The sequence below is a fragment of the Leucoraja erinacea genome, chromosome 16 (genome assembly GCF_028641065.1).
Source record: "Leucoraja erinacea ecotype New England chromosome 16, Leri_hhj_1, whole genome shotgun sequence".
Taxonomy (NCBI): Eukaryota; Metazoa; Chordata; class Chondrichthyes; order Rajiformes; family Rajidae; genus Leucoraja; species Leucoraja erinaceus.
This window is the reverse complement of record NC_073392.1, coordinates 23,545,605-23,571,707: the sequence shown is the minus strand read 5'-3', so window position 1 is coordinate 23,571,707 and position 26,103 is coordinate 23,545,605. Positions and strand designations below refer to the sequence as shown.

At 44.4% G+C, this 26,103-nt stretch overlaps 2 protein-coding genes across 3 annotated transcripts in view; one reads left to right on the top strand and one right to left on the bottom strand.

The window, feature by feature from the left end:
- ift122 (intraflagellar transport 122 homolog (Chlamydomonas)) overlaps nt 1-931 on the bottom strand; it is a 56,293-nt gene extending 55,362 nt beyond the window's left edge. Inside the window, exon 1 of the mRNA XM_055647859.1 lies at nt 787-931. Within this exon, the coding sequence (XP_055503834.1) occupies nt 787-845 (59 nt within the window). The 5' untranslated portion in view covers nt 846-931. The remainder of the gene's footprint in view (nt 1-786) is intronic.
- A 35-nt stretch (nt 932-966) lies between these two features.
- On the top strand, nt 967-18,165 carry mbd4 (methyl-CpG binding domain protein 4). Of its 2 annotated transcripts, none has more exons than XM_055647858.1 (8): nt 967-1,034; nt 2,133-2,411; nt 4,839-5,614; nt 6,934-7,014; nt 7,114-7,248; nt 9,050-9,199; nt 11,329-11,432; nt 15,702-18,165. In XM_055647858.1, exons 2-8 carry the CDS (start codon nt 2,161-2,163, stop codon nt 15,774-15,776), a joined length of 1,572 nt encoding a protein of 523 aa, XP_055503833.1. In that variant the 5' UTR covers nt 967-1,034; nt 2,133-2,160; the 3' UTR covers nt 15,777-18,165. The 2 variants fall into 2 exon arrangements, with proteins under 2 accessions (XP_055503833.1, XP_055503832.1); XM_055647857.1 differs by having other exon boundaries at nt 1,015-1,153.
- Nucleotides 18,166-26,103: the final 7,938 nt, after the last annotated feature.

Below are 26,103 nucleotides of genomic sequence, written 5' to 3'. Positions count from 1 at the left end.
GGAGAATGGCCAGATGGGCAGGCATTCTTAGAGATACTTCCAGCAACACATTGCGAAGATGGGATGGGTGACGTTTTGGGTCGGGACCCTTCTTTAATAAAGAATACTATTCTTCAATGAATATTATTCTGACGTAGGCAAACACAAGAAAGCGCCTGTCCACGTTCTCCGAACTTGCTGTGTTACCCATTAAGTTACTCCAGTACTGTGTGTCGTTTTGTATCCTGACATAGGTGTTGTTATTATCAAGATGATCCAGAGCTGAATGTAGTACAAGAAAGATAGGGGTGCGTAGGGAATTGGAAATTGTCAAAATACTGAAAGGCATGTGAAGTGTTCCCAAAGTAGATGGGAAGGGATAGGATAACGGGAGAGCAAACTTCTTCACTCCCCAGTGTATCCTCGACCCCCTCCCATTGTGTGTACCCTCTCTTTCCTCCCTATCCCCTTATGAGCACCCTCTCACTCATCTTCCTAACATCCCCCATCCTCTCTCCCTCGCAGCCCCCCACCCACGTCTGCACATTCTCCCTCCAACCACCCTTGTGTGTACTCTCCCCAACCCAATGCACTCTCTCCCCTAACCCCATCCCTTCATCTCCCCCGTGAGTACCCTATCCCGCCTATGTGTCCCCTCCCCTCTCGTGTCCCCACTCATTCCCCTCCACCCCACCCGCGGGTGCGACTCCCACATCCTCTGCCTCCGGCCTGTTTACATTAGAAACCGCCTAGCAACGGTGGTGGATGAGTGAATGTGGTCCCGTTGCGACTCGGGGATCCGCTCACCACTGCTCCAACTTCTCCCGGTCGTGTACCCTGTCTATCCAGGTGGGGACGGCTCGCATGGCGCCGGACGGTTGCGACGCCCGGAGACTCCCCTCCCCTCCCCTCCTCTTCTCTTCTCTCCCGGCCCGGCTCCCCTCCCCTCACCACGGCCGCTGCGCCTGCGTACCCGCCCCCTGCCGCCAGAGCCCGCGAGAGTGCAGAGAGAAATATCCCTGTGGGCGGGGGAGGGAGGGAGGCCCAGGCTGCAGGTCGGTGCAAAGCAAAAATACTAGAGGAGCAAATATCCTAGCTCCTCTATAAGATCTTTGGGTCGGTGCAGGAAGGAAAAGAGGAGAAGTGGCGTGGGGCAGTTGGAGGAGAGATTAAGGTGTGTGGGATAGTAGCGGTGGGTGTGGAAGGAAGGAAGGGGGTAGTGTTGGGGAAGAGTGGAGGGGTGTTGGGGAAGAGTGGAGGGGTGTTGGGGGAAGAGGGGTTGAGGAGGAGTGGAGTTGAGAGAGGAGTGCAGGGGATGGGGTTGAGTAAGGATGGAGTGGAGGAAGCAGAGTGGGAGGGGAAGAAGAAAAAAAAAAGGGTATTTTGACCAGTTTATCCAGTCGCACACTGTTTATTCTTCTATTGAACATTTTATAACAGCACTAAAATCGTAACCATAATATGATAATAGAGTAATATAAATTAAAGCAATTATAATTCTTTGTTACATAATGCCCTTCTTCAAACAACTAAAATGAATGCAATGGAAGTAAATGGTCAAGTAGTGATGCAAGTTCTACGGGAAACAAGATCAGGAAGTGATAGAAATATGAAATGAAACGAGCTGTATGTTAGAATAGCAAAAATATTTGCTCTGGTTGACAGCTTATCAGTGCAGTAAGTCAGATACAGCAGTTTATCAGCTAGATACAGAAATGGACAAAGAGGGGAAGTTAACAATATGATTAATGGCAAGCGGGAAGGTAATTGGTAAAGATAAAGGAAATAGATTCAGACAGAGTGTGATATAAATAATCCCACTTCTACATTTGCAAGTTTCTTGGGAAGTGTATTTGAGAAATTTTAAACCAGTTTTCAATCAGTAGATCTTTAAGCTAGACGTGCCTGTTTCTGAACACTCGTGAAGAATCTAATGGTCATGATACACACCGGTTGTTTTCTTAAGTTAAAGTTGTATAACATGAATGATACCTGTTGTTCAATGAGCCCACAGAATATTTGACCAAAGATATGTCTCATTTGTGCCAAGTGCCTGAAAGACCTATCAAGTTGGGTTGGTGGAAATAATGCATTTTTAATTTTAATTAGGGGGAAAACAGAATCGGAATATAATTATTGTGCTCTCTTTTCAGCAAGAAGACTTCAAAATAAGTTTGCTTCATGGATGAGCCTCCTTTTAGCCAGGTCAGCAATGGTCAATACTGTGAGCTGAAGGAACTAACAAAGAACAGTGAATCAGTGGATACTGGAAGCACATTCTCCCCATCGTTTGAAGCTTTGTCTTCCTTCCAGGCTATGGATCTTGCAACATCCCAAGCAGATTATCCTCAACTTCCAGATGGCTGGAAAAGAATAGTCAAAGAAAGAAAGAATGGAAGGTCAGCAGGAAAATCAGATGTTTACCTTATAAGGTAAAGGGGATACCATTTTTTTAACTAAATCATACCCACTGCCATTATTTTGCAATAATATGATATGGTAAATAAAATGTAAGCATTGAGTTAAACAGCACAGATATGGGTGCTTTGGCCCAACTCATCCAGGCCAACTGTGAATCGTCAATACTAATTCCATTTGATCTCATTAGGCCTGTGGGTCTCAATTATTATCGAACACTGAATAGTACAGCATAGGAACTGGCCCTTTGGCCCAGACTGTAAAACATGATGCCAAGTTAATCTCTTCTGCCTGCACGTGATCCAAATCCCTTCATTCCCTGTATATCAATGTGTCTATGTCAAAGCCTCTTAAGCACCATGATTTTATCTGTTTCCACCACCACCCCTGGGCGTGGTTAGCAGGCCTCCACTCTGTGTAAAAACTTGCCCAATTATCTCCTTTAAACTAAGCAAAGGGTATTTTGACTAGTTTATCCAGTAGCACATTGTTTATTCTTTTATTGAAAATTTTCTAACGTCACTAAAATCTTAACCACAATATGATAAAAGAGTAATATAAATTAAAGCAATTATAATTCTTTGTTACTTAATGCACTTCTTCAAACAGCTGAAATTAATGCAGTGGAAGTAATTGGTCAAGTAGTGAAGCAAGTTCTACTGGAAACACGATCAGGAAGTTCCTAGATCTAGGCCTTCATCAAGGTCATAAGCTGATTGCAAAATCTAGACCAATGGCAATATTTAAAAATGAGCATGAAGTGTATTATTTTAAAATTCCAACCAAACTTTTGTCTTCAATAATCAAATGACAAATACCTGCATTTTCCAAAAATGGGAAATACCCATAGAAAGTGGTGGATGTATTCAACAGTCAGGCTGCATCTTCTATACATAACTAAAACTCAGATCTTGTGCTCTTCCGGTTTGCGGGGTTTTTTTATTTGGGCAAAAAAACAGTACGCAATAGCGCTTTCGCCAGGTTACTCACTGTTCTCCTGTGCTGCGAGTGCAACAAGTTTCATTCCAATCGGTGGTATATTGTAAAAGTTATCAAGGTTTAAAAATCTTAAAAACCACGCGTGCGCAGATTCCTTCAATCAGCACCAAGCAGATTGGTCTCTTCTCCTATCAGTCAGTGCCACGACTGGGATGGCGACGCCCCTTCCTGCCCTACCGGCGGTGGCCTCTCCCGCCTCACTCACAAACTCCTCTCTCCCCTCCTCACAGTAACTTGTCTATCATCTCCCCCTCCACCGCCAGTGGCCGCGGGGGGGTGGGGGTTGCAGTGGAGGCCTGGGTCCCTCATCACTCACCCGTCTCCCCCGCTTGCCCTCTGCGGCAATGGCGGTCCCGTTCCCCCGGGTTCGTCTCCTCCACCGCTGCCGTTGAGGTAACTCAAGCTCACAGCCTTCTCAGAGGAGATCTTTTCCACCAGCTCATCGAAATCATGGTGGCCACCCTGACGAACACTGACTCCATCCCCCCCCACCCCTGCAAGCAGGTAGGTAGGCGGGTGGGTATGGCGGGGACGGCTAAGCGGCGGCAGCGAGCGGACACAGTGGGGACGGGCAGCAGCGGGCGATCGGACACGACGGGGACGGGCCAAGCGGGATGGGGAGGATGGAGTCGGTGTTCGTCACGGTGGGCACCACAATTTCAATGAGCTGGTGGAGAAGATCTCCGAGAAGGACACACACGCACGTGCACAAGCGCACACGCACTGTGGAGGAAGGAACTGGAGATGCTGCTTTTTATGGATGGAGCGAGGGAGTGACTGAGGGAAGGGGAAAGAAGAGGGAGGGAGAGGTGAGGGAGGGACTAGGGAAGAGGAGCGGGGAAAGATCCTGGGGAGGTGAGGAGGGAGAGTGGCGGGGATTGAGCGAGAGGAAGGGGTAGGGAGGGAGCAGGGGAGGTGAGCAGAGTGAGGGAGGAGGGGGAATAGAGGGAGAGGAGGGCAGTGGGGGAGGTCATTAGGGATAGGGTGAGGTGAGTGGGGGGGATAGAGGGGTAGTGAGGGGAGAGGAGTGAGGGAGGGAGTGACACGGTAGAGGAAAGGAGATGGAGGGGGAGGGGAGGAGGAGGAGAGGGGAAAGAAGAGGGAGGGTGAAGAGGAGGGGAGTGAGTGCTGGGGGATGAGGGGAAATGAGCCGTGCCTGCGCAGTTGGGGGCTATGCGTGAGTGGTGCAATATTGCGTTGGGGGGTCGGGTGAGTGGTGGAATATTGCATTGGGGAACGGGTTGTGTTGGGGGACCAGTCGTCCCGTGTGACAGTCTAGTCTTCTATTTTTCTGTCTAAATCCTGTACTTATTGCTATAGGAAATAAAATAGTTTTCATTATATTATTACAGAGGAATTAAATGAAGTAAATATTTAGTTTTGGTTGTCATATGGAAAGGTGTTGTTTATTTCTTCACATGCCGTAAGATTTTCTAATTTAGTCCTCAAGGGAAACGATTCCGATCTTCAAGGGAAATTGAAAATTACTTTCAGAGGAGCATTGGAGAGGCAAGTTTTTTGAACGCCAAAGATTTTAACTTCACCTTCTGTCGGAGAGGCTACGTTCGGCAAAATAGGCGCTCTAAGCACGCAACACCCCTTCATAAAAAAACTACAGAAGATATCGGAAAATTGGCCAGAGATGTTCCACAAGCTCTACCACATGTCTTACAAAATGCTGAGGAAGAGGAAGGACCTGAAACTGAGGCTTATAGCCCTTTGGTCCAAAGACCTCAGGTGAAAGTTAACACCTCAAATCAGGGACCTGAAATAGGTACAAAACAGCAGCACTTGAGCAGACTAAGAAGGAGTTCTAGGAGAGCATCATCTGCAGGAGATGGACAGAAAGAATGTCCATCAGCTGAAGATAAAGAAGCTGAAAGAAGAAAAACAAAAGTAAAAGGTGAGGGGAGGACCAGCAGCAGAAAGTGCCATCAGCAAGCAGCGGACAGCAAAATGCAACTTCCAAACCAGCAGCCATTCGAAAACAAGGTCATGCTGGAACTGCAATCACTCCAAGGTGGTGAGCATGTCCCTGATATTCTTGAGTTTAACTTTCAAACACCGCTCAGTGAGGAGATTGATGTGGATATCTCCACATTGTCTGCAGCATCCGAAGAAAAAATAGGTATGAGTCATACACAAGGCAGCCACCCGAATTCGGACAAAAGCACAAGAACACCTGATGAGGATAGACTTGTATTACTGAAAACACAAGGTATTTAAAAGATAAGAAAGTGTTTGTTATTGCTACAGCGAATTCTCCTGTTTTCATTTTTTATCTTCTTCTTAAACTTTAAAATTTTCTGTAGACACAAGTTCTCTGTAGATGATGGTTAATACACAAAAGGACACAAAGTGTTGGAGTAACTCTGCGGCTCTGGCAGCATCTTGGAGAACATGGATTGATGACATCGGGATCCTCCTTCAGATTGATTCAGTCTGTTGAGTTACTCCTTCACTTTGTGTTGTTTTACATTAAAACTAGACGCAAATGCCACTGGTCTGCACCAGCAAGCCCTTCTTTACCAGTTGAAGCGGTGTTGTTACGGTTCACGTTGTAGTCCCTGTCACCAGCACTTTCTTTGAGCTGCAGCCATATATAGGACTCGCTGTGTTGCCATGGGGCTCCCTACCCTCTCAACCGTTGCTTTGTTTGCTCCCTGTTCCACTGCCTCCTCCTCCTCCTCTCCCGCAGTCACCAACATCTCCCGAGGTGGAGTATGTCAGCATCTCCAAGGGAGAAGGAGGAGGGTGGCGTTGGCGGGTCCGCCCACTGTAAACCAAATCCATTATAAAGGTATTCATTAAAACAATGGTTTACTATAGATGAGTAGATGATGTTTCCCCAGCTGAAATGTACAGAATCAGGGAGTCATTGTCTCAGAATAATGGGTGGAGGTCAGCTAGGTTGTGGGAGAGCCATTCAGGATAGATCTTGTTTAGTTTAGAGATATAGTGTGGAAACAGGTCCTTCAGCCACCGAGTACACATGGCCGACAATCACCCATACACTGGTTCTATCCTGCACGCAAGAAACAATTTACAAAAGCCAATTAACCTACAAATCTGCATGTCACAGAGAGAGTGTACAAACTCCATACAGACAGCACCCGTAGTCTGGATCAATCCCTAGTCCCTGGCGCTGTAGGCAGCAACTTTACTGCTGAGGTAGAAGGGCTGTGGAGGCTCAATTGCTGAGTATTTTGAAGACATGGCTGAAGATGATTGGTAAGGGTAGGATGTTGTTTACATTGACTTTAGTAAAGGATTTGACAAGGTCCCTCATGGTAGGCTGATCCAAAATTGACTTGGCTATAAGAAACAGAAGAGTAGTGGTAGAGGGATGTTTCTATGATGGGTACTCTTGTGACCAGTAGTGTGTTATTTTCACTTTAGATTTAAAATACTCGTAGCATTGAATTGTCATTTAAAACATAACATTTGCTTGCTATTTGGAAGTGCAGATATTCACATGCTGTCTTCAAGTACCAGAAATGTCTTTGCTTCTCGGATTCTATTATTTTTTGTGAACAGTGAACAGTGAGCCTTCTCCAAAGAAAAAGGTAGAGCGGAGGAAGACCAGTCCATACTTTTCCAGGAATTATGCCAAAGAAGGTATGTACACCATTATATAGTTGAGTGTTTGATCTGTGATGTTGAATGAGACTGACCAATCATGTGAACTATATTTTTGTGTATTTTTATTTTTCATAGCGCCCAGCCCACCACGTCGCAAAGCTTTTGTCAAGTGGACTCCACCGCGATCGCCCTTTAAACTTATTCAGGAGACACTCTTTCACGATCCTTGGAAGCTTCTTGTTGCCACCATTTTTCTTAACAAAACCACAGGTGAGTTGGTCTGTGTTGAAGGAGTGACATAATAGAATGAGGTGTTGGCAACAAGGTATTCAAACTTGGATTGTTTAGCTACTGTTGAACATGTTTCCAGAGATACATTTATTAACATTAATTAAAATTAATTGTTCTGAGCTTTGCCACTAACATGAATGCTTTGATATCTTTGAGCTGACGAAGGTTTCTGTTTCCTGTTGCCATACTGCATTCACCATGAGAGTTTGGTTCTTTCCTCAGCAGGAGTTGAGGAAGCTGGGTAACCAGTAAGGTCCCAGCATTGATCTGATGGTAACTCATTACTTACAGCTTGCCAATTTAAAAAATATCCATTTATCTCGACTGCTGGTTAGCTTCTCTTGTATCTGTGCTATTAAATGACTCACCAATGAGATGAGATTATTTGAGCACTAATCTTTCATGTGATCTAAATAATGTATTTTTGGTATTCCATCTATGCTACATTTACAGGTGGTTCTATGTCACCTTATTCATTACATCACTGAATGAAAATCAGAAAGCTGCAGACACTGAATTGAAAATGCAGATTAAGAGTGCCCAACCTGAGTGCCCAACACTTTCCACAAGTGCTGCCTGACCTGCTGAGCGTTCAAGCATTTTCTGTTTTTATATCTGTTCATTACATTACTCATCCTTGGTATCACTTAACAGACAGCAGAACCCTTAGACAACAAAGAAACTGTTGATGTTTGAAAACTGAAATTGAACAAAAAAATGTCAGAAATATTCAGCAGGTCATGCAGTGTCTATGGAGAGATAAATAGTTGATGTTTCACATCCAGTCATTTGTTTCCTGTCTGCCAACCAATTTTCTATCCATGTCAGTACCCTACCCCCAATACCATGTGTTCTAATGTTGCCCACTAATTGCCTACGTGGGACCTTATCAAATGCTTTCTGAAAGTCCAGATATACTACATCCACTGGCTCTCCCTTATCCATTTTCCTAGTTACATCCTAATAAAATTCCAGAAGATTAGTTAAGCATAATTTCCCCTTGGTAAATCCATGCTGACTCGGACCGATCTTGTTTACTGCTATCCAAATGTGCCGTTATTTCATCTTTTATAATTGATTACAGCATCTTCCCCACCACCGATGTTAGGCTAACTGGTCTATAATTCCCTGTTTTCTCTCTCTCACCCTTCTTAAAAAATGGGATAATATTAGCTAGGCTCCAATCCACAGGAACTGATCCTGAATCTATAGAACATTGGAAAATGATCACCGATACATCCACGATTTCTAGAGCCACTTAAGTACTCTGGGGTGCAGACCATCAGGCCCTGGGAATTTATCAGCCTTCAGTCCCATCAGTCTACCCAACACCATTTCCTGCTTAATGTGAATTTCATTCAGTTCCTCTGTCACTCTAGATCCTCTGGCCACTAGTACATCAGGGAGATTGTTTGTGTCCTCCTTAGTGAAGACGAATCCAAAGTACATGTTCAACTCGTCTACCATTACCTTGTTCCCCATAATAAATTCACCTGTTTTAGTCTTCAAGGGTCCAACTTTGGTCTTAACTAATTTTTTCCCCTTCACATACCTAAAGAAGCTTTTACTATCCTCGTTTATATTTTTGGCTAGCTTACCTTAGTACCTCATCTTTTCCCCCCGTATTGCTGGAGGCCAAATTGTTTCTATGTACCCTGCGGAAAATATTAGATATTTATGGAAGCATTTAGATCGTATTCCTTAGCCTATATTTTAATCATCACAATTGTGACGGTGTTAATGTGAAATTAGTCTGATATTGGCCTTTACCTTGAACCAGGTAGAAAAGCCATTCCCGTGCTGTGGGATTTCCTGGAGAGATACCCTTCTGCTGAAATAGCGCAAGCTGCTGACTGGAAGGAAGTAGCAGCATTGCTGAAGCCACTCGGCCTAAATGAGTTGAGAGCAAAGGCCATCATTAAGTTTTCTGGTACTATTTCTCTACTCCTATGCAATCGGCTTACACTGATGCTAAGTTAAGATGTTCAGTCCATTTGTTAAATTATTGCTGTGCATTCTTTGACACAATGAATACACCTATCAACAGCACAGGCCTAACCCTATCAAACCTTTGTGTCTTTTGCTGGCTGTTTGAAAGATAAACTCTTTCCCACTTTTTAATTGGAATTGAAAGGTAGAACAGAGGAATTCATGGTTGAAGAGCTAGTGCAGGGGGCAGGGATTCAGATTCTTGGACCACTGGGATCTCCTGGGGCAGAGAAGACCTCTACAAGAGGGGTTCCTCTGGGTATGTGAGTACTCAGGAAATGACAATAAAGACATACTGATACTGACCTGAACAGGTGGAGAACCAATATAGACACAAAGTGCTGGAGTAACTCAGCAGGACAGGCAACATCTCTGGAGAGTGGGAATGGGTGACGTTTCGGGTTGAGACCCTTCTTCGGAACCAATATTCTGGCAGGCGGGTTTGCTAATGTAAGAACATCACTGCAGTAGTCCGAGACGACATTACTGATGGTTCGACTCAGAAAGAAACGGGATGAGCACCTTGTTTGGAGTATATTTGGGCCGCTAATGGGAATTATAGTAACAAAATATGCCAGGAGATTACAGACAGCTTTAAGCCCAATAAAGTTGTTATAGCAGGAGATTTTAACTTTCACAACATAGATTGACAAATGATGCAGCAGGATATAGATCAGTTGGAAATATGAGCAGAGAAATGGCACATGGCCTTTAACTCAAGCAACTGTGCGCTGTTGCATTTTGGAATGTCAAATGCAAGAGGAAATTATACAGTAAATGGCAGGACCCCTTGAGCATTCATGTATAGATAGGGTGGTGAAGAAGGCTTTTGGTACATTGGCCTTCATTAGTCAGGGAACCGAGTATAGAAGTTGGGACGCTGTTAGATGTACAAGATGTTGGCGAGGCCACACTTGGAATATTGTGTTCGGTTTTGGTCAGCCTACTATAGGAAAGATGCCATTAAGCTGGAAAGGGTGCAGAGAAGATATAGGAAGATGTTATCAGAACTTGAGGGCCTGAGCTACAGGAAGCGGTTGGGCAGGTTAGAACTTTATTCTTTGGAATGCATGAGGCTGAGGGGTGATGAAAAAAAACCCATGAGGGGAATAGATACAGTGTGATGTATACAATCATGAGGGGAATAGATAGTGAACACACAGTCTTTCCCCAGGGTAAGGGAATCAAGAACGCGAGGGTAAGAGTTAAGGTTAAATGGGAAAGATTTAATAGGAATCTGAGGAACAATATTTAAGCAATATTTTATGGTATATGGAATGTGCTGCCAGAGGAAGTTGTTAAGGTAGGTACTATAAACAACATTTAAAATACATTTGATTAGGTATACAAAAACAAAATGTTTAGAGGGATATGGACTAAACACGGGTAAATGGAACGATCTTAGATGTGTTATCTTGGTTGGCTTGGAAATGTTTGGCAACGGGTTTCTGGGCTGTATGACTCTGTGAGTGTTGCAAAATGAACCTTCGTAATTAACTGATATAGAATGGAGGAACATAGGGGCAAGAATAAAATCAAATTCAAGCCAGAGTAGAGGAAAACTATTTAACTCGGGTTGAAGGACCATGACATTCACTAAAAAAAACTGCCTGGATTTAAGAATAAGTCTGAAAGGTGGCTGAAGGGCTATTGCATGTTCAGAACAGACTAACACTAAGTGATATTGCTGGTTGGTCCATCCAAATGTTTTAGATTCCTTGTCATTCTTTGTAGATGGGGTAAGGCATTTGGGTCAGGTAGTCCAGGGTGGTCAAATTAAGAGATTATTAGATCTTTGTGCTGTGTTCTTTGACCTGGTTAAATAAATAATCTGCATACACGCACAAGCACCAGTGCCTCTAAATTTTGACCTATGCCTCTGCTTCTGGCCTTGTGGATTATATCCATTTGGGGGGCAAGTCCTCACTCTGTTGATGAACACAATTCTGTGGATACGGATTCCTAAAACCTTTGATATGGTGTATTTAGTATGTGGTCAAAACAAGAGTGTTACAATTTATTCTATTAACGTGGGTGATATTTATAATGTTTTTATGTTGCCTGAAATAGATCAGTTCCTTACCAAACAGTGGAGGTACCCAATTGAACTACATGGAATTGGAAAGTATGGAAATGATTCCTACAGGATTTTTTGTGTCAAAGAATGGAAGAAGGTAAGAGTTAAAACAAATATTTCATCTATGAATAAGATTCAAATTGTGCAGTGGTTTGTTGAGTAAAGACTATATATATATATATATATATATATATATATATATATATCTATATATATATACATATATATATACACACACACATATATATACACACACACACATATCGATAGTATATATTTACAACACAGAAGCAGGACAAACAGTTTATTCTTCCTACCACTCCTCATTTTGACTCATCAGCATCATTTTCTTTTCGTTTTTTTTCACTAAGGAGGGCACAAACAATCTTCCTGATATAGTAGTGGCCAGAGGATCTGGGGTGACGGAGGAACTGAAGGAAATCCACATTAGGCAGGAAATGGTGCTGGATAGCATGATGGGACTGAAGGCTGATAAATCCCCAGGGCCTGATGGTCTGTATCCCAGGGTACTTAAGGAAGTGGCTCTGGAAATCGTGGATGCATTGGTGATAATTTTCCAATGTTCTATAGACTCAGGATCAATTCCTGTGGATTGGAGGGTAGCTAATGTTATCCCACTTTTTAAGAAAGGAGAAAACAGGGAATTATAGACAAGTTAGCCTGACATCGATGGTGGAGAAGATGCTGGAGTCAATTATAAAAGATGAGATAGCCGAACATTTCGATAGCAGTAACAGGATTAGTCCGAGTCAGCATGGATTTACGAAGGGGAATGGAAGGCAATGTAGGTCTATGTAATTGTCAGTTGCACAAAACCTGTACATGAAAGAGATTATGGTGGGGAAACTATTGCACCAGAGCACCCCACCCTCTCAGCCGCAGAGGTCAAGGTTCAGTGGCACGCTGAGGAGTTAAGATTGGTAACCACTGTGGCTGCCATGGGTGCAGGCCGTCTTCTGTGCTCAGCCCTCTGCACTCCATGGTGCTCAGCTAGATCGACTTCCCAATCATTGAATCACCCTGTTGCTTTCCTCTACCCATCCTGCCAAAACAGTTTTTGCATGTTAGCAAGGCAAGCAAATCTCCATCTCACCAAGGGTTTGAGATCCATTGGCTACTCTTGCGGGTGGCCTGCAAACCCTTCCGGCCCGTGTGCGGTACGAGTCCGCCTCACCTCCTTTCATTGGAGAAGAAACCTGGGAGGGAAATGGGGAAATAACCGGCAGCCCGAAAGGCAGGGAGGGTGACAAGATAGGTGAGCTAAACGACAAACGCCGCGGGGAGACCGCAGTGGGAACAATAGGCGGCAGTGGGGACGCTGGACCGACTGTGGGAGGGTGCACGAAACGCAAGGCACCAGGAGAAGGAGTCTCAGAACGAGGTTCCTTCACCGGAAGGATATGTTGACGGTTGCGTCTGTAGATGGCTCCGTCCTCTCCGACCAGATAAGAGCATGGCTCTTTGGCAGGGCCGTAGATGTGTCCCAGACATGCATAGCCCTTGTTTATCTGGAGACAGACCACTTGTCCACTGGCTTGCTGGACTTGTCGAAGAAGCGTTTCTGCGTGTCACATTTGGATTGTAATTGCTTCTGAACTGCAGTCGGGGAACGAACTTGTGGCTGCAAAAGCTGTTGGGACACAGGCAGAGGAGCACGGGTTTGGCGAGACATCAGTCGTTGGGCTGGAGAACCCAGTATGGGATCCCGCGCAATATTTCTTAGGTTGAGCAAGCCCAGGTATACGTCTGATTTGGCAAGGTATGACCGCTCCATGAGTTGTTTTGCACTCCGTACTGTGCGTTCGGCGAGTCCGTTGGACTGTGGGAATTCGGGGCTGCTGGTAATATGTTGAAAGTCCCATCGTTGTGCAAAGTTTTTAAAAGCTTGGCTGGTGAACTGTCTGCCGTTGTTGGACTGGGGACGTGCAGGGGCGCCGTGCACGGAGAGGTGGCGCTGTAACTTTTTGATTACTGCTTCAGAATTAGTGGTTTGAAGTAAGTCGATTTCAATCCAGCCAGAGTCGGAGTCTACAAGAACCAGATAGTGTTTCCCATGCCATTTGAAGATGTCGGTGGCTAACGTGGACCACGGGAGAGGGGGTACTGGGTGCGGCAGTAGAGACTGCTTTTGCTGATGTGGCGTCAGGCTTTTGCAGACAGCGCAGACTTAATTTTTTTCTCGTATGTATTTGGTCATTCCAGGCCAGTAAAACAAACTTTACGCCCTTTGGAGGGTTGCCAAGCTCATCGTTAAACAGATCTTTATATTGAGAGAGTAGCTGTTGTGTAGGCCCGTCAGCGAGATAGAGTTTATGGACCATGCGCCCAAAGTAAACCAGGCCTAGATCATGGCATGCATTGTTACCGAGCAAAGTCTCTGAATCTCCCTTAATAATATAAAACGGTAAGGTATGGGTCTGTTTGCCGATGGTGCACCTTAAATCAGCTTGTCCAAGTGGGTGTAGTACTTCTCCCCCATAAGCCCGAAGCATTGCGGAGGCCTTATCAATATGTTCAGCATTACGGATTTTTTTAAACTCTCTTAATGAGATGATGTTGCATTTGGCGCCAGTATCTATCGTTGCAATCAAAGGCCTGTTATTCACAAACATGGTTACCTCAGGGTCAAGTTGCTTGTTAGACAAAGGGAGGAGAGAGTGGATGGCAGAATTGGTATCTGTACTCTCTGAGAGCGGTGCGGGGATTGCGAGTCAGGCTCTTGGAAGTCATTATCAGTAAACTCATGTGAAAGCAGGTGCAGGCTCGTCCTTGAAGCTACAGGAGTCACACAGGAATGGCAGCACCGAGCAAAGTGGTTTAATTTCTTGCATAAATTACAGGTTTTCCCATAGGCAGCACAGAATTGACGACCCGTAGCATGGATATAGTTGCAATTTTGAAAATGAACTGCAGACCCTGCGAGGGGGGAGGTCTGTAAGATTAACACTATGCTGCGAACGTTGGCTGAAGGGCACAGAGTCAGTATGGGGAGACGTTATCTCAGAAATACGACAGGCATGTTCTGCTTGTTCTAGGGTTAAATCGGTTTTGCGAAGGAGCTCACCTCGTAGCTTGCTGTGAAGCATTCCTCCCACAAGCTTATCCCAGGTGTGTTCATCCCGTAAATCACGAAAGCGACAGCGTGCAGCTATGTGCTTCAAGTCACTGATAAAACGTTCAATTGGTTCATCGACCTGCTGTAAACGAGCATAGAACTTGGTCCTTTCAATAATGTAGTTGGAGGGCAGGTCACACACCTCCTTGATCTTTCTGATCAAAACCGCAGGGTCGTCGATTGTTTCAGCAGGCACTGACCTGACCATCATCTTCCAAAACAGCAGGAGTAAAAGTGAAGTTGTCGGCACAATTCATTGCTTCAGGTCCCGCCAAATTAAACAGTACAGAGGCACACATTTCGGGGGGGGGGGGGGGGGGTTTTTTAATGAACGATGCGAGCATAATGAGTGTAGTCACGCTCGAAAAGACGCCAGTGTTCAGCAATGTCAGAATCAAAAATCAGAGGACTTGGACGGCGACATGAGTTTGCCATGATTGAGATAAAAAACACACAAAATAATCAGAAGAAAATAAAACCCGATAAACATGAGCGGAGTGGGCAAGATTCACTCTCTGACACCATGTAATGAGTCGACTAGAACATACATCAAGATACAACACATATTTATTAAATCTACATACAACAAGGATCTGCAGTTATCCCATCTCCGTGCTGCTAATCATTCTAACTAGCGTAAGTAAGCTCTTGATAATATGAAGTACATAGTAAGCGGAGTTACTACTAACAAACACTATAATTGGGTAGTATTAAATAGCCAATCTACACACTGGGATCCCAGCACTGAGCCATGTTGTACAGCACCTCCCACGTTTCCAAATACAATTTAATCTTATCTCTCTGTTTTCCTCTTCATTTAACTTTCCAAATACTTACATTTATTGAATATTTGTCCATATATTAAGACTTCAGCCAGTTCCGTAAAGATTGAATGAGCTGCAAAATGCTCCTCCAGACCTGTCTGAAAATGGCTCTGACAAGGTGCATGATGCGTAGCTTCAGTGTTTCGCTTTATATACAGGGGGAAGCCGCTGGACCCCTGCATGGACAACAAGAGGATTTTTTTTAAATGCCTCAGTGTATCGGTTGGGAGATTGGGACTACACACTTAGCTTATGTTCAGGGTAATTTGATTCCATGAAGGAGGCTGAAAGTTGCTGTTCCTCTGTCGGGTGTGAATCAGTAGGCAGTCGGTTTGGTGAATTGTGGGGAAGTTCTGATTATGAGCCTCGTCTATCCTCACCAATATTTTCCATCTTTACTTTTCAGGTACAACCCCAAGATCATAAATTGAACAAATACTGGCAATGGCTTTGGGAAAATCAAGAGATGCTAGCCCTTTAGTAGAGAGGGGCTTCTCTGACAATGCAGTGTTTGCAGCAGCGGTGTGTGATCTTGAAATGTGTGCCGTTGTAATTACTCCAAAATGAAGTATGATCTGTGGGGTAGTCTGGATATGAAACAAATCACACATCTCCCCATTTATTCAATTATCACCACATTAGAGAAGATGGAACTTCACTCTATGTGAAGTTGGATAAAGATATTGCAGGATGGAGTACAAGTCTGAGCATGTTACTTGCCTGCAGATTTAAATGTTCCAAGTGAGATATATTTTTAAATGTGCTACAATTAGATCCAATGACCCACTGACCAAAAGGAAAGGAATGAATTGTTTCTGATTATCTTTGGGCTGCATAAAATAATCAGCATTGGATGAATATTAGTGGGAGATATATTATCAACAGACATTATTGAACTCAGCAAACCACCATTTTCTCAATCAAGTCAGCTATTGCGATGGAGCCCATGCTCCATCAACCTTGGCCTTGAATGGATAACTAAACATCCAGATCTGTCAACTACCTCTTGCAACACTCCATCTCTTCTCATAAGATATTTCCCTTGTACCAAAAACCAGTCTGGAAAATGAACACAGCATCAACCCTAACGCTGCTGCATTCCTTTCTTATGTTCAAAGATCAAAACTGTATACAATACTCCAAAATTTAAACCAGAAAATACTGGAGATACACAGCAGTGTCCGTGGAAGTCAATGCTTCAGATGTGTGTTATAACAAGGAACTGCAGATGTTGATTAATACACAAAAGGACACAAAGTGCTGAGTTACTGCAGTACTTTGTGCATTCAGGAGGATGGCTCTCATTAGAATTGGAAACAAATTAGAAACCAATCATTTAAACTGGGGAGGAATCAAAGAAGTATTGACAGGGTGGAGATGGGGTAGCACAGTGGCACAGCAGTAGAGTTACTTCCTCACAGCATGAGAGACCCTGGTTTGATCCTGACTAAAGGTGCTGTCTCTGCGGAGTTTATACGTTCTCCCAGTGACTGCATGTATTTTCTCCAGGTGCTCTGGTTTACTCCCACATTCCAAAGATGTGCAGGTTTGTAAGTTAATTTGCTTTGTATTTTGCCCCAAGTGTGTTTTTAGTTTAGAGAAACAGCATAGAAACAGGCCCTTCGGCCCACCGAGTCTACACTGAACGACACCCGTTCACTAGTTCCATCCTACACTCTAGGGACAATTTACAGAAGCGAATTAACCGACAAACCTGCATGTTTTTGGACCCGGAGAAAACCCAGTCACAGGGAGAATGTACAAACTCCAAACCGACAGTACCCGTAGTCAAGATCGTACCCGAATCTCTGCTGATGCAAGACAGCAACTCTACCCCTGTGCCACTGTGCTGTGTGCAGAATGTGAAAGTGAGATAACATAGAACTAGTGTATGGGTGATCGATGGTCGGCATGGACTCGGTGGGTCAAAGGGCTGTGCCACTAAACTAAACAAAACTAAGCGAAGATGAAGACGTCTAATGAAAATAGGATGAGATGGGCAGTAAAATATAATGCTGGAATAGTAAGATGCCAGCTAAATGTTGCATTGATAATTGAACAGTTATTACTTCTCTATATATTGGTGATTTAAAAGATGAATGATACCCAGAACATTTTAAGGAAATTTAAAACTGAGCCCAAAATTGCTCACAGGGTATCAGGTTATACATATAAATCAAATTAAATACACAGTATTCTCTTTGGACGTTAAATTACATATTTTATCTACATATGAGGAAATGTCTCAATAGGTGCCACTTGTTTTTCATCATCTTCGTCCCAACTAATTGTATAGCTTTATAACTTGTTAACCAAATGAGGATAGTGGAAGCAAATACCCTAAGTTTAACTTTTTGACACCAATTATATCCAGAGGAGGAAGTCATAAAAGACCAGGAGAGAAGTCTGACTTTCTCACAATCAGATGTCGTGCTGTTTACCAGTATTGGTAAAGGTCTCTCTTCATCTCTTGTGGCTAGATTAAATTATCTTTTCTTTTGCATAATTAGGGAATTCGAGGAACATCATGTGCGTATGATATAGTGATACTCGGAATACTCTTCTACCTGAATACTCCTAACTCTTGCATTATAGTATTCCACCCACATAGTGACAATATATTTTTTATCATAGACATTTTATAAAAAGGAAAGTCGACAATTGTGAGAATTGCAGGCAAATACTGGAATTCCACTCACAATACCACCTGCAAAGACTGAGGTTCTATGCTCACAAAGAACAGTCATGAATTAGGTTGCGAAACATTGTAATTATGCCTGTGCTGAATTTGTCATTATGTAGAGTAAAAATGTGTGTTTTTAATTATTATATTTGTTCAAGTGTTGAATAAAACAAAGAGTGGACATTAATTTGTTAATTGTTCGCAAGTTGAGTTCACCACTAACTTCCACCCACGTTGTGTTGAGACCAATCTTCAGACTGATTGGGGCAGGGAGGGGTGGGGGGAGGAAAGAAAGTTGGAAGAGGAAGGGCAGACAAAGCCTTGCTTGTAATAGGTGGATAGAGTGGGGGGAGGCAGCGGGTGATAGGCAGAGGGTTGGACAAAGGCCAGGGATGTAAAGATAGTTGTGAGACAAAGTTGTTGAACAGTTGTGAATTATGAAGTTAGAGGGAGGAATGGAGGTGGAAGGGGAGAGGAAGGGAAGAAATAGGTATGATGACCGGGTGCGGGTGGGGGGGGGGGGGGGGGGGGGGGAGCAGGGTAGGGGTCTTGGTAGTAACATAAAACTGGATAATTTAGTGTTCATAACGTTGGGTTGTAAGCACCCATGCAGAATATGTGATGTAAATCAAGGGCAAATTAGGATTGAACAATAAATGCTGACCTTGTCAGATGCCCAGAACATATACAAATTTAGTCAGATATACATCTATTAGTTCCACTCCCCTACTTTTTCTGTTACTTTACAGCACAAAAGATGGTAATTTGGTCTCAGAGTCTTCAAAAATCTAAGACCTTTTTAAGATAACTTTTTTAGATACTCACAATCAAATTATTATTGATTGGAACTTATTGACTCGACTATCAGTTCTGATATTATTCTTGTAAACCTTGTTTGCACTTCTCCAGTGCCTTTGTGTTCCTTTCTGGTGGTGGAGGCAGATACGATAATGGCATTAAAGAGACTTTTATATAGATATTCTGGGAATAAAAGGGTATCGATTATGTGTAGGTAGATGAGATTAGTTTATTTTGGCATTATTTTCATCAGACATTGTGGGCCAAATTTACTGTACTTTTCTGTTATCTGGTGGGAAAATCAAAACACAAGAGAGCACAGGTGTAAAGTGAAAGGACAAAGTTTTAAAGGAGATCATATGGTTAAGTGATTTACATATTAATATTTAGTGCATGATGCCGAGCAGGTGGTGGAATCGGATAAATTATTCAGTTTAAGAAACATCCTTTGGTTCTTCACATTCATGCCAACCTGTTCGCCCAGATTTCGCTTCATTCCCGTGGCTAAATGTGCACATTTGTCAATCATCAATTAAATTCTAACGTGAAGTGAGAATCAGTTCTCAACTGCAAAATGGAGGTTTGAGATGCAAGGAAAAGATGGGAGTTGTGTGATTTGTCCTGACAGATTAGTCCCATGTAATTACATTTTCAGGCAGGTCTGTAAATACATCAAGCCATGGAAGTTTGCAGGCTGCTTAAATTTACAAATGTGTATAATTCCAATTCTAGGGTACTAGATGTGCCATAGATTGTGCAGCCAATTTGGCAGCCCTTAAAGGGATCAATCACTGACATTAAAATGAAAATTATTTTGGCTTGAGTGGGGAATTTACTTCCAACAATTCACTGGTCGGAGTGACAAAGTCAGGCATCACTGAATATTAACCTCAACATTTGATTTAGTTACTTTTCTCCTGTTTGGTGAACTGTCTCAGACTGTTCAGCCACCTATTGTGTAGTCATCTCAATTTATCATTGAACACTCTACAAGCTGCTGGCAGTATTACATATTACACTGTTACATATTAACAATGTTTTAGACCACATTTAAATACAAATAAATATATTGATGTCCAAACATCACTCTAGTGTTTTCTGTATTAAGATTTATTAGATGATTAAAGTAATAAGCTGACTTTGTGTAACTATTGGTATTAAATGGTTAAGGACCAGCATTCAAACCAGGTTCGACTTCAGTGGCTGGTCTATTTTGCAGGGAATAATGGAGCTGTGGAATACATGTGGTAAATGCTGATTCGTTAAATCCCTTTAAGCGCAAGCTGAACCCGTTTCTGGCAAAGGTTGATGTCACCTTACTCAAGTCTTAGTTACTTGATTAACATCAGTCAGGGTCAAAGTGATCTCCTGAATGAGTGAGTCAATATGTTCTGACCTAATTTGATTGGCCTGGATTTCGTTTTTGCCTTTCTTGCTCTTCCCAGAAGATCAATGGATGAGAATGTTATGCACAAGGTGCTATGGTCTGGTGGACAAAAACTGGGTGGATCAGATAAGTTATTATGAACCGGTTCATGCATTATAAATCAGCAAAGCATCCCATTCCATACAATTGCTTTATTCTTTCAATTAATGGCTGGAGTTATATAGTGGTTTACTTGTAAATTGCCTACAACAATATAATTCAGCCTTGAAAGTTTATTAGTTTCCCAATAAATCCTAAATGATTCAAATGTTGGTCATGATGTGGGGTCAGTGCATTGAGGTAATTTATAAGGAATTAAAAATCAAGGGCTAAATTATTAACTTGGTCAATGATTTCCCCTTCGTAAATGCATGCTGACTCAGACCGATCCTGTTACTGCTATCCAAATGTGCCGCTATTTCATCTGTTATAATTGACTCCAGCATCTTCCCCACCACCGATGTCAGGCTAACTGGTCTATAATTCTGTTTTCTCTCTCCCGCCTTTCTTGAAAAGTGGGATATCATTAGCTACCCTCCAATCCACAGGAACTGATCCTGAATCTATAGAACATTGGAAAATGATCACCAATGTGTTCACGATTTCTAGAGCCACTTCCATAAGTACCCTGGGATGCAGACCATCAGGCCCTGGGAATTCATCAGCCTTCAGTCAGATCAGGCTACCTAAAACCATATCCTGCCTAATGTGGATTTCCTTCAGTTCCTCCGTCACCCCAGATCCGCTGGCCACTAGTACATCAGGAAGATTGTTTGTGTCCTCCCTAGTGAAGACGGATCCAAAGCACCTGTTCAACTCCTCTGCCATTTCTTTGTTCCCCATAATAATTTCACCTTTTTCAGTCTTCAAGGGTCCAACTTTGGTCTTACCTAATTTTTCCTCTTCACATACCTAAATAAACTTTTACTATACTACTTTATATTCTTGGTTAGCTTACCTTCGTACCTCATCTTTTCCCCCAGTATTACCTATTTGGTTATCTTGTTACTCTTTAAACATTACCCAATCCTCTGGCTTCCCGCTCATCTTTGCTACGTTGTACTTCTTCTCTTTTATTTTTATAATGTCCCTGACGCCCCGTCAGCCCCTTACTCCTCTTGGAATCTTTCTTCCTCTTTGGAATGAACTGATCCTGCACTTTCTGTATTACTCCCAGACATACCTGCCATTGTTGTTCCACTGTCATCCCTGCTAGGGTACCCTTCCAGTCAACTTTGGTCAGCTCCTCCCTCATGGCTCCATTCTCTTTTATTCAACTGTAACACCGACACTTCCAATTTACCCTTCTCCCTCTCCAATTGTAGATTAAACTTGACCACATTATGGTCACTACCTCCTAATGACTCATAACCTCAAGTTACTTTATCAAATCCGGTTCATTACATAACATTAAATCCGGAATTGTCTTCTCCCTGGTAGGCTCCAATACAAGCTGCTCTCAGAATCCATCATGGAGGCACTCCACAAACTCCCTTTCTCGGGGTCCAGTACCAACCTGATTTTCCCAGTCTATCTGCATGTTGAAATCTCCCATAACAGCAATTGCAATACCTTTACTGCATGCCAATTTTAACTCCTGATTTAACTTGCACCCTATATCCAGACTACTGTTTGGGGGCCTGCAGATAAGTCCCATTAGTGTCTTTTTGCCCTTACAATTCCTTAGTGATAAGATTTTCAACACTCAGTATTTTGCTGATTACGGCACGGTGAACAGAACTTCTCACAAATAACACTTGAGAAGTCAAGCACAAAATCAAAAATTGCTTTTTAAAATTATCATTATGATCATAAAGCATAATGTTTGGATAATCCCAATATAACAGTGAGCGGCAAACTGTAAATAGAGAAGCAACCTAGAAGGATGCTGAGGCTAGAAAGCTGAGTGTGACTGTGGTCTTGAACTACACTGGCAAAATAGTCCAAAGTCCTGAGAGGTTGTGCTCCTGATCATAGGAAGTCACACTTCTCAGTAAAGAAGAAATGTGGTTTGAGCATTGATCCTTTAAATAGCACATTTTCAGTAGGTAAAAAAAATGTTTTATTTATTCAGGAATTATTTTAATCTCTTGGAATCGTTGCTCACTCCAATGTTTTTGATACCTGCTCGCCAACTTGTATAAGATTTCCATTCAGAGCATGCAGTAGGCACCAATCTTTTTCTAAAATCTGATTGGGGAGACAATGAGAAAAGCTCCCCTTTCGGCTAAGGGATGAAACTTGCTGACCAAGTTTGTTTGAACAGTAGTGTGTCATTTGTGCTCTTCTTCTGGATCTGTTGCTTAGGTCATGGTTCATAGCTGCTTCAGGAAGCTTTGAAACATTTTTCGCCTTTCAAAAAAAAGTGGATTTAATCAGTCTAAAATAAACACATTTTATTGCTTCTTGATAGTAATTGATCCGCAATGCAGGTATTGATTTTTACTGGTGGTCAGCACCTGTGTGAGAGAGAGCTATAGAGAATGGAAATAAGCCCTTTGGTCTAACTCGTCAATGCCGATCAAGTTGCCTACCTGTTAGTCTGATTTGTCTGTGCTTGGCCCACAATCTTTAATGATTACCTTACGTATCCAAATGTCTTTTAAATATTGTAATTGTAACTGCCTATACCACTTCCTCTGGCAGCTCGTTCCATTTACTCACCACTCTCTTGCATAACAAGGTTGCCCAGCGAGCCCCCTTTTAATTTTTTACCCTCTCATCTTAATGTCCTTGCAGTTTTAGACTACCCTCATCTGGGAAAAAGGCTACAACCATTCATCTTATTTATGTCCTTCATGGTTTTATATCTCTGCAAGATCACTCCTCAGCCTCTGCTCCAGCGGAAAAAGCCCAGCTCATCCAATCTATCCTTATAACTCAAGCCCTGCAATTCTGGTAACATTCTTGTGAATCCTTTCTGCACCCTTGCCAACAATGACATTCTTCCGATAGCCTGCTGTCCAGAACTGCACACAATAATCTAAGTGTGGTCTCACCAACAATTTGCAGTCAAACATGATGTCCTTCAATCTGACTCAGGGAAGTGTGCCAAATACCTTCACCACATTGCCTACTTGCGCTAGCATTTCCAGGGAACTATGTACCCCTAGGTCTGTGTTTAGTTTGTTTTATTTAGAGATATAGAGCAGAAACAGGCTCTTCAGCCCATTGAGTTCCTGCCGACCAGTGATCCCCGCACATACACTATCCTACACACGAGGGACAATTTACAATTATACCAAGCCAATTAGCCTACAAACCTGTACGTTTTGGAGTGAGAGGAAACTGGAGATCCCCGAGAAAACCCACACTGGCCATGGGAAGAACGTACAATTTCCGTACAGAGAGCACCCGTAGTCAGGATTGAACCTGGGTCTCTGGCGCTGTAAGGCAGCAACTCTACCGGTGTGCCACTGTGTCACCCTAGGTTTGTGTTCTACAACACTCTCCAGGTCAGCCTACCATGAATGAATGCTTCATCACACGTGACATGTCAGTGAGATTCTTTGTTATACATACACAAAGTATGCAGTCGCCACACATAGGGTGACGTCAAAGTGTAAAGAAGTCTCAACAACTCATTGTCTTAACTATAGTTTTATTAACTGTTCACATCATTACTATTCTAGCTGTACGTGGTCTGTCACCGGAGCTAGAGAGAGAGACACAAGGGAGGGAGCATGCAATTATACACCTAATAAGGGGAGTGGTTAAGGGTGGTGAGGTCACTATGTTAAAGGCACATGCACTAGCCATCTACATCCTTCCTCTTAGAACAAAGCAATATAATAGTGACTGGGCGACCACGTCTCATGCGCTACAAGCAGGCATACAATGATTACAGAGCTAAACGAAATCCCCATACCGGACAGGCGGCTTAACCAGCCTGCCAGACCGGGTGCGATGCTCGCCACCTCCTCCCCCTGCAGGAACAAGAGCGGCCGGAGCCGGGGCAGGCGAGCGAACTGGGGAAACAGGGGGAGAAGCGGCAGGCGAAGATACTGGAGCGGGCAAGGACACAGCCGCCGGCGGGGTGGAGGGAGAACGAGGGCTGGGAGGCGGAGACGGCGGCTTAATCAACGGAGAAGGGAGGGATCGGGGCAACCGCGGAACGGCAGGAGCTGAATCGGACAGGGGAGGGGAGAAGGGAGCAGCAGGCGGAGGTGGGGGCTCGTTAACGAGCAGCAGATGCTGGCGGGAGCGGCGGTAGATGACGCCATCGTGGTCAACCAAGTAAGATCGTGGTGAGCCGGCATCGCCGACCACCGTGGCGAGTTTGGAGTGGCCAGAGGCAGTCTGCATCCGGACGATCTGGCCGGGAAACAGACGCGGCAGGGTGCGGCAGGAGAGGTCGTGGGAGCGCTTCTGCAAGTCGTGTTTAGCGGCAATACGCTCTTGGACAGTAGCGGGCGGGAGAACAGAGGGAGCAAGGGATTGTTGGGCAACAGGGAGGGGGGGGCGAGTTCTTCGAGCCAGCAGGCGCTGTGCCGGCGAGCCCAGGCCAGGGTCGCGGGAGATGTTGCGGAGATTGAGGAGGGCCAGGTGGAAGTCCGACTTGGACAGCCGACAGTGCTCCAGCAAACCCTTAGCACTGCGGACGGCACGTTCCGCCAGGCCGTTGCTTTGCGGGTACTCAGGGCTGCTGGTAAAATGTTTAAAGTTCCACTGAGAAGCGAAACGCTGGAACTCGGCACTGGTGAACTGGCTGCCGTTGTCAGATTGGAGGCGAGCAGGGGAGCCAAAAGTGGCAAAGTGGCGACGCAGCCTCCCGATGACAGCCGAGGAGGAGAGAGAGTGGAGTTGGTCGACCTCAAACCAGTTAGAATAAGAGTCAACGAGGACCAGGAAGTGTTTCCCACGCCACTCGAAAATGTCAGTTGCGACCGCTGTCCAGGGGAGATCAGGGGCAGGTTGTTGCAGCAGCGGCTGACGTTGTTGATGTGGAGCCAGGCTGTTGCACGAAGGGCAAGCAGAGACCCACTCCCGGATGTCGTGGGCCATGCCGGGCCAGTAGAACTGGCCCTGGGCGCTGGACAGAGTGGCCTCGGCCCCAGGATGACCGTTGTGGGCAGACTTAAAATAGGCGACCCTCAGAGCTTCGGGCACCACGACCTTGTGCCCCTTAACCACCACGCCGTCGTGCAGGACGAGTTCATCGCGGACCAGGAAATACGGGACTAAACTGGCCGGCAAGGAGGAACGGCGTTCAGGCCAACCCTGGATGATGATGTCGGACAGTAGCTGCAGGGCTGGATCCTTGGCAGTGTGGGAAATGAGGGACTGCATCTGCTCTGAAGGCACAAAGTTGACATTAAGTACCATTAGGTCCGACGACTCGTAGGGGTGGCGGGCAGAGGATGGCAGAGGGGCGCGGGACAGCGTGACGGCAACGAACATGTCTTTGCCTTTTCGGTATACGATGGTAAAGGTAAACCGTTGCAGCTGCAACATCATCCGCTGCAGCCTGGAGGAAGCAGCGTGGATCGGTTTGTTAAGAATGGTTACTAGCGGCTGGTGGTCGGTCTCAATCGTGAAGGTGTTGCCCAGAATGTAGTCTTTGAACCTCGAGCAAGCAAACACCACAGCAAGTTCTTTTTCAATTTGAGCGTAGCGCTGCTCGGCAGGGGTCATGGTGCGGGACGCATAGGACACAGGCAGCTGCCGGCCGTCGTGGAGCTGCAGGCAAGCGGCACCTAGACCAAACTTGGAAGCGTCGCAGGTGAGAACGATGGGGTGCTGTAGGTCAAAAAACTTGAGGGTGGGGGTACTGATCAGCCGGGACTTCAGGACGTCAAAGGCGCGTTGGTGTTGCGGGAACCAAGCCCAGGCAGTGTCCTTTTTGATGAGCTCCCTCAGGGGCGCACTCAGCTCACTGAGGTCAGGGATAAACTTCCCCAG

What these genes read in the sequence shown, in the direction of transcription:
- mbd4 (XM_055647858.1), top strand. Translation starts at nt 2,161, where the DNA reads ATGGATGAGCCTCCTTTTAGCCAGGTCAGCAATGGTCAATACTGTGAG. An exon ending in CAGGAATTATGCCAAAGAAG is followed by an intron (nt 7,015 to 7,113) that starts GTATGTACACCA and finishes TATTTTTCATAG; the next exon opens with CGCCCAGCCCACCACGTCGC. An exon ending in GTGTCAAAGAATGGAAGAAG is followed by an intron (nt 11,433 to 15,701) that starts GTAAGAGTTAAA and finishes TTTACTTTTCAG; the next exon opens with GTACAACCCCAAGATCATAA.